The 8,386-nt window shown below is 41.6% G+C and overlaps 1 protein-coding gene across 1 annotated transcript in view; it reads left to right on the forward strand.

Annotated features, from left to right (window-relative positions):
• The window catches only part of LOC140104345 (target of Myb1 membrane trafficking protein-like), a 68,412-nt gene extending 64,315 nt beyond the window's left edge, over positions 1 to 4,097 (forward strand). Inside the window, exon 14 of the mRNA XM_072127867.1 lies at positions 1,178 to 4,097. Within this exon, the coding sequence (XP_071983968.1) occupies positions 1,178 to 1,323 (146 nt within the window). The 3' untranslated portion in view covers positions 1,324 to 4,097. The remainder of the gene's footprint in view (positions 1 to 1,177) is intronic.
• The last annotated feature ends 4,289 nt before the right edge of the window (positions 4,098 to 8,386 follow it).

Here is an 8,386-nt window from a genome sequence, read left to right on the forward strand (position 1 = left end):
AGCAAGCACAGTGGCTAATGGGGGCATTGAGGGAGAACTGTGTCTATGGAGGGCACTTTGAGCACAGTGGCTACTGGGGGCATTGAGGAAGCAATGGGGGTCACTGGGGGAAAACTGTTGCTAGTGCAAATAAAATGTGGCTACTGATGGAGCACTGTGGCTACTGGGGCACTAGGAGCACTGTGGCTCCTGGGGGCATGGGGGAACCCTGTGGCTACTGGGGGGGGGGGCACTGTGACTGCTTGGGGGACACTGTGGCTGCTGGTGGGACATAGTGGGGGCACTGACTACTGGGTGTGCCCTGTGGCTGTTCCTGTGGGGACACTCTGAATAATTGTAGCTGTGGGGTACATACAAGCCATGCCGGTGTCAGCATTTTGGTTGTCCTCACAGAGATGATTATCACTGTATGAATGTACCTACTAAGCAGCTCAAGTAGATACATTTATACAGTAATAAAGTGACAGTCAGCCCCCTTTGAGGCAACCACAAGACTGATGTGCCCCCCCCCCCCCTCGTGAAAATGAGTTTGACACTCCTGATATAAACAGTGATTACCCTCTAACTCCTATAATAAATTTGCGTACATACAGTCACCTCTCTGTAAAATTAAAAACGTGTACCCGACTTGTCGTCTTCCTGCCAGCTTCCGCCTGGCTCTTACTGTGGATGCAGCCTGCCCAGTGATATAAATCCACTGCCTGTGTCACATAGAGAAGCAGTCCTGTGCAGAGATTCTGTTATTACCAGTACACCTCTTTTAAAGATGCAGATACTATAGATTCAGGTACATACCTGCTGTACAAACATACAGTACACATACTGTTCACTTATTCCCCTACTGTACAGTGCATACACAGTACATACAACATACATATGTACAGACGGGGCCCACATTTATAGATCATACAATATACAGACTTCAGAATTTCTATTAAACATTTCCATGTTATCCAAGACTGCAATGGAAAGAGGCTGCATCACAGCTTCAGTTGGAGGCACAGAGTATGGAAAACCATACTTACCCACCCACCTTCCTCACACATAATAAATTATACATGGGGCAGCGCAGCTTGGGCCCCCTTGCACTGTGGACCCCACAGTTACCGTCATTGGCTTCTATGGCAGTAGTTCCACAACTGAATCCAGATGTAAATGGATCTTGTTCTTTCCACAGAATTTGATAAATTCCTAGAGGAGCGGGCAAAGGCAGCAGACCGGATTCCAACGCTGCCTTCACCTCCAGCTGAAGCCCCTGGAGGAGCCTCCAGCACAGGAAAGGCTAAGAAGGAGAAAGATGAAGACGCTCTCTTTGCCTTGTGAATCCATTATCTATCAGTCTGGGGGTTGAGGACATCTGTATAAATGTAACAGACTGATCTAGAGGGGATTTGTCCAGTGGAAGGACTCTTCTAAGATGATGGAAAATGTTTCCTGTGGTACTAGGATCTTCTGGAATATGGATGCCAGGAGCGACACCAGACTACACTGTTGTTTTACTTTGTTGATTTGAAATCTCTTGCAATGATGGCTAATAATGGCCACATCCTGATACTTCCTAATGCTGTAGGCCTTGTTGGTTGGACCTCTGCTTACTTCCTGCGTACCATGTCTGGATAACCATCTGAAGCGGTTGTTTAGCACTACAAACCTGAAGTTGTCTACATGTCCCTCCTACATTCTCATTAACCACGTGGAAAGTGCACTACAAGAAACAGCTAAGCATAATCATGAAGTAACCTTCTATGATAGTTACATCATCTCCACCACCTTACCTAACACCTTAAGTGCCTTCTTCATCTTGCTTTGTCTTCACTAAAAGAGGTGGTCCACTTGCTGAGAGGTTCTGCAGATTAGAAGCAGTGTGTGGTTTGTTCTAGCACTAAATGTTTAGGTACATATATATATGCTGCTTTATAGATATATTAAGCTTTCTGCTGGGATAAACTTCATGGTCAATGTTTCCTCAGAGAAGCCTCGACTGAGAACCTGGTAAATGAGTACTATGGAGGCCCTCACTGCTGCTCCCTCCTACTAAAGAAATCAATGGCCTTATTGCCTAAAATAGTGAGAATTGCTGCTTTTTACTGAATTTTTCTTCCTCAGGTATAGTGAAAAATACATCACAATGGCTACCAGAAGCATCTAATCAAACTTAAGACAGTACAATAATTATAGTGAAAAGATTCCAAGATTCCACCTTTTTGAGAAGATCAGATTTCCTTACAATATCCACCGTATTGTATGCGTAACGGAAGAGCGCCCCCCCCTTACAAGGCTACTTTAGATCCATTTTCTAACACCATTTTCATAGTCATCTGGTATGAGATGAATCCCTGTCGTCTTGTGGGATTGGTATGCCGTGGTATGAATATTTTTTGGTCATAACAGATAATTATGCGGATTGTGTGTATAACCACTTGGTTGACCCTTCTGAATCATAACATCTTTTAGTCTTTGTATCATAACTCAGTTAAGAATAGGGGGTGTGAATACAGCCTTAGGCCAGCTGCACACAAACTTACTCAACCTGTGGAAAAGGACTCATTTTCTGTTTAGATATCAGGGATCAAGCACTGTGAACTGGATGGGAGTCCTTGCATCATACTGAAATATGTTCAGGCTAAACTGTAGCACCAGCATTGTAACAGTTGTCACAGTGTCGGCACTGCTGTTGGGCCTGTTACTGTATGATGAAAGGATTCCCGTCTGGTGCACTGTGTTTGATCCGTTGGATCTGACAACATATTATTATTTTCCATTCACTGATTATGTTCGGTGGCAGCTGACCTTAAAGGGAACCTATCATCAACTTTTGAGCTATTGACACTATTGACAGGTTCTCATAGCAATGTATAAACTAATGCCCACCCTCTCATTTGACCGAAAAAAAATACTTCTTACTATAAGCATTAAATCAGCTTTTAATCGTACCTGGCAGCTTGCAGGAATGAGGGGTCAAAAGGGGCTGCTCTTTTTACTCAGAGTCAAACCACCGCTCCCGTCCTGGCTCGTCGCTTCTCCTCTGACGTCCTCCAGGTCTCCTGCAGAATTCTCACACAAACTTTCAGCATTTGTCATGCGATGCAAACCCACTCCACCGCTCACTGCACAGGACAAATCCCGAAAGTTATGCACATGGGCACATAGGAGACCTGGATGACTTTGGAGGAGTGGAGGGGTAGCTAGGAGGCAAGCTGCCAGGTAAGATTGAAAAGTGATTTAAAGGGCACCAGGGTGAAAGACTATGCAAATGAGCCTGAGGGACTCCAGACTCCATTGGTGTTAATGTAGCCTGGAGCCCCTCATGTTCATTTGCATACAGTCTTTCATCCTGGTGGTAGATGTCCTTTAATGCTTATAGAAAGAACTGATTTTTGTAGGTAAAAATGGGAGAGTGTTAGTCTATACAGTACTATGGGGATGAATAGTTTAAATGGCTCAAAAGGTGAAGACAGGTTCCCTTTAAATGAACATGAGCTATATATTCAAGTTTCTCCTGATAGAGCCATGGAAACCACAAATTACTGTTTCTTTAAAAACAACTAAACAATTGTGCGTATTAAAATGTTTTCTTGTAAAATTAAAAAAAATATATAAAACTACCATAATGTAAAATTATAAAAAATTTGTCAATCGTAATTTTTGCTCTCGTAATACTAATTAAGCAAAACCCTTTTTATATGAGCAGCCCTTTGAGGCCAGCATTTATCTTCTTGTATGTCAGCGACTTATTATTTGCATAGATGATTATATGTTTTTTTAGCCATTAGGAACTAATAATATATACCTGCTGGAAAAAGGATGAACCGTAACTATTGCAATGCTGTCTGTAATGTGATATGTTTGCCTGGGGTCTAAATAATGCATCTCCTATAGTATGTTAATTTCTTGTTTCTTGGTATAATTGACTTTCTGCTTTTCCTAGTGTTTTCTAAAACTCAATGCTGTTTTAAAATATTCATCCAAATACTAGAAAGACTGATGCATCACCCTGGTTTTTCTACCATTTTTAGAAATCTTGAAATTTCTTGCAAGTTTCATTGGTTAAAAATGTAAGAGTATTGAAATAAATGAATAAATACCATTGCACAATTTTCATTTATTTGTGTCCACTGTTGGTCCAGGTACAATGCATTGCATGTCTTACCCCTAGATCAGTGATAATGAACCTTTTAGCGGCCGAGTGCCAAACCCCTTATTTATCACCAACCAAAAATTAAAGCAGTAATTTATTGCTCCCTGTTCTTCAAAAACTTTCAATCATATTGGCCTCATGAGGACAGCAACACAGTAGAAAGGTGGAATCGTGGGGCCAGCAGGAGGTCCTCCAAATATAAACCGGTCCTGTCTTCTAATTCTCCCTCTTCCTACAGTCCCAAGTAGTGAAGTATCACTATAAAATATGACTGAAAGCAGCATCTTTTAAGTTGCTTGGAACTGCAGGAAGATTCTTTGAGTCCAGTCTGGTGTGCTGGGGCGATGGCCCGGGTGCCCACAGAAAGGGCTCTGAGTGCCGCCTCTGGCACCCGTGCCATAGGTTCGCCACCACTGCCATAGATCATGATTGAACTGATTTGATGTGACAGCTGCTTATAAAACCCTTGTTCTTAGTATGAGATGAATATTGTTATAGTATTGTAGGACTGTATATTTCATGAGGTTAAGGGACTTATGTTTTAGTGGGAACCCAGCAAGTAATGCCACCCGATTATCATTATTATTTATAGAGAACCATTATTTCCATTCTGCTGTACAGTCAGTAAGAGCTTCACATACATTACATTAAGACATGAACAATTGCAACTACAAATACAGAACTACAGATAAGGAGACAAGTGGGAGGAGGACCCTGACCATGAGGGATCACAATCTATATGGGAGGGAAGATGGAGACTCGAGGTGGGGGAGCTGAGCAGTGCAGTTATTGTGTGTTGTAGGTGATCCTGAGGTGGGTTTTCAGGTTATGGTTTGGAAGATGGGGGACGGTCTAACACATTTTAGTAGAGAGTTCTAGAGTATGGGAGAGGCACAGGAGAAGTCCTGGATATGGTTGTGAGAAGAGTGGATGGAAATAGAGTGAAGCTGAAGGTCCTGGAAGCTAAAATTGATTTATATTCCTAGCTTCTAGCATTGGGGAGCTGTTTTCATCGATCTCTGCTTCCTATCCCCTCCAATGTTATCTAACCAGAATCCTTCGGCAGCTCTTTCACAGAGTAGAGAGGATGTGCTGTTCTGTGAGATTTAACACAGGAGGGCACGAAGTCCAGCTACAATCCTGGAATATAAATGCATATTTCTCGTTCCTGCTGCTACTAATAATAATACATAAAAAGTTATGGTTACACAGCTTTCTGGGTACAAATCCCAACATAGTCTACAACATTGTATAGTCACAACTTACACTCATCTGGTCATTTACATGTTTAGCTGAAAAAAAAAAGATTAACTATTGTTGCCAAAAAAAAAGCATTGAAAGCAATTACAAATGACTGCTATAGTCCTGTACTATACATGGCTTCTCTTTTGCTAACCTATAGAAAAAAATGGAGCAGCATTCAATTCAGACATCCATGGTAAATAGGCCCCTGAATCTCACGAGCAGGGAGCCAAGTCCTCCTCCTGGACTGTTGTTGAAACATATGGTATGTTGTCATTTTGGCACAGCCCCTGTAACATTTTTATCTTTACTATTCTACATTGTGTTAGCTAGATTCATATGATATCATTTCATATTAGGAAGGCAAGAAAAGGGTAATGATGTGGCAACAGAAAATAAGAATTTAGAATTTTTTTAAAAATAATTTGCACTAAGAGGGGGCTTTGTATGCTATTTTATTATTTTCAGGTCTCCTAATGGTGCCATTGTGAAGTTGCCTAGAAAATCTAATTTTATTGCACATTTAAGCTTGGAGAATGCACAAGTTATTCAAGTCTATGGTGTTGCTCCATAGGAAAAAAATATACCTTATATACTCGAGTATAAGCCTAGTTTTTCAGCACAAAAAATGTGCTGAAAACCCCAAACTCGGCTTATACTCGAGTCAAAAAAATAAATATATCTAAACTCACCTTTCCGGCGACCCCTGTATATCTTCGGTGCAATCTGTCCGGCAGCGGCGGCAGGCTATATGCACTGGGGCAGGGTCTGGCAGGCTATATACACTGGGGCAGGGTCTGGCAGGCTATATACACTGGGGCAGGGTCTGGCAGGCTATATACACTGGGGCAGGGTCTGGCAGGCTATATACACTGGGGCAGGGTCTGGCTGGCTATATACACTGGGGCAGGGTCTGGCTGGCTATATACACTGGGGAGGCTGTGACCAGTGCATTTCCCACCCTCGGCTTATACTCGAGTCAATAGGTTTTCCCAGTATTTTGTGGTAAAATTAGGGGCCTCGGCTTATACTCGGGTCGGCTTATACTCGAGTATATACGGTATAAACAGGAGTCCAAAAACCATAAAGGGCTGCCTGCGGCTTTAAAAGAAGGAATGAAGTTGAAGTTTATGGACGTGGTGAAAAGTATGTGTTAAACGAAGACTATCACCACAGCAGTGTAGCTGCTGAATACAGATCCCAACTCGTATACATTTTCTTTTAATAACTATGATAATTAGGCAGAAGTGCATTATCCCTGATGTCCCGCAGTAGCACTTCTTCCTCGCCCACTGACTCTTCCAATGCTTCCCCCTTTTATATCATCGGTGCCATTGCTGTGTTCTGTCTGCTTTTGCACAAACATAATGGTGCATTACAGAGAAGTAGGCAGGGCACAGTGAGATCACTGTTATTGTATTAAATGTTCGTTATGAATCAATACCATTTGTATTGTCTTTTTTAGATCTGGTTTCAGCTGAAGTATAATTACAATAAGAATTAAAGACCTCTCCATTCTTTGTAAGTTGCCAGCTGTCACATCGCATTGCAAGACGCCATGTAAACGCGGCGTGTGACCGCACTCTTAAGCATTGTACATCGCCCAACCCTTACACTGGCTGGGAGCAATAGGAGCATTTTTGGCTATTTATACAGTTCTTAATATTTATGCTTTTGATAACCATAGAAACTAGTATAATATTATACTAGCAATTTATTAAGGTTTTTTTTTTTTTTTGTGGCAGTTTGACCCTGAAAATATCTGTAATTTACTTAAACACAAACTGTGTCTGTTCCCAGCAGATTCAGGGGAAAAACAAATTAAAACTGACAGATTTTTTCCATAAATGAAAGTGATTCATCTTTTTCCAGCAAAGGTTTGTAAACTAAACAGAAATGGAAACACACAATAACTCCTGGACTCTGTGCCAGTGATATAAAGGTGATGGCAGAGAAGGATCTGAGCGATGAGCTGGTTTCCGCTTTATGATAATTAAGGACTATAAATTTTTAAAAGCTAATCTAAGCAAAACAAGAGCAAAAGGAAGAGTTATCCATCGCTATATACAATACAGAGCAACATAAATTATGCAGATTAGATTATATGAATTACTGTAATTCCCACTGTGAGGATGTTGAAAGTGTAGAATAGTTTTAATTTTGTATGATAAAAAGTTGGACATTTGAATCTTGCACCCCCCCCCCCCCCCCCGCTCCAGACTTTGAGGTCGGCAGGACCTACAGGTTTTCCAATAGAAGAAACAAGGCCAAGCTGACCATATAGAAAGACCTGTCAATAATAAATAACTACTGTAATGCCTCTTTATCATACACTGGTATGACTCTTGTTGTGTCGGTAGATTGAATTTCTTATGCTAAATCCAATCTGACATTTCTACTGGACAAACCATACAATGCACTATAAACAATTATTGGAAATCCAATAATAAAAGGTCATCAGGTATAAATATGTACACTATTAAGATGCCCACAACGTATTATATGTGGATTTGCCACACAGAATTTCCAAGCCATAAATGTCCAACATTATACTTTAGCCATGTAAAGGTTAAACTCCCGACCCTCTATAGCAGTAGAATATGCATAAAAAGCATCAGGAACTTTAAAATTTGGGGGGTAAATTCGGCATTCATTTAGTTGTATGTGTAGTTAGCCATAGCTTTTGAAGAAAAAAAAAAAACTACAGCTGCAGAAATGCCTCACTATTGTCAGGATCCACTGTACCACCACGAGCGATGACGTAAGCCGACACCTGGGAGCGGAGTCTAAGTGGTACCTGGTTTTCACCAGAGCCCACCGCGCGGGGACCACGCTAGATTGCGGACAGGTGCTTGATACTGCCGCAGCTGAGCAGGTGGACAAAGGGGTCTACTGGTGCCTCTGTGACCTGGGACATGGGTCGCAGAAGCACCCGTGACAACTGCTAACTGTCAATGTGGAAGGTGTATAAAAAGTAGAAACCGTTTATATACTTTGCAGCACTCC

This window comes from Engystomops pustulosus, chromosome 10 (genome assembly GCF_040894005.1).
Source record: "Engystomops pustulosus chromosome 10, aEngPut4.maternal, whole genome shotgun sequence".
Taxonomy (NCBI): Eukaryota; Metazoa; Chordata; class Amphibia; order Anura; family Leptodactylidae; genus Engystomops; species Engystomops pustulosus.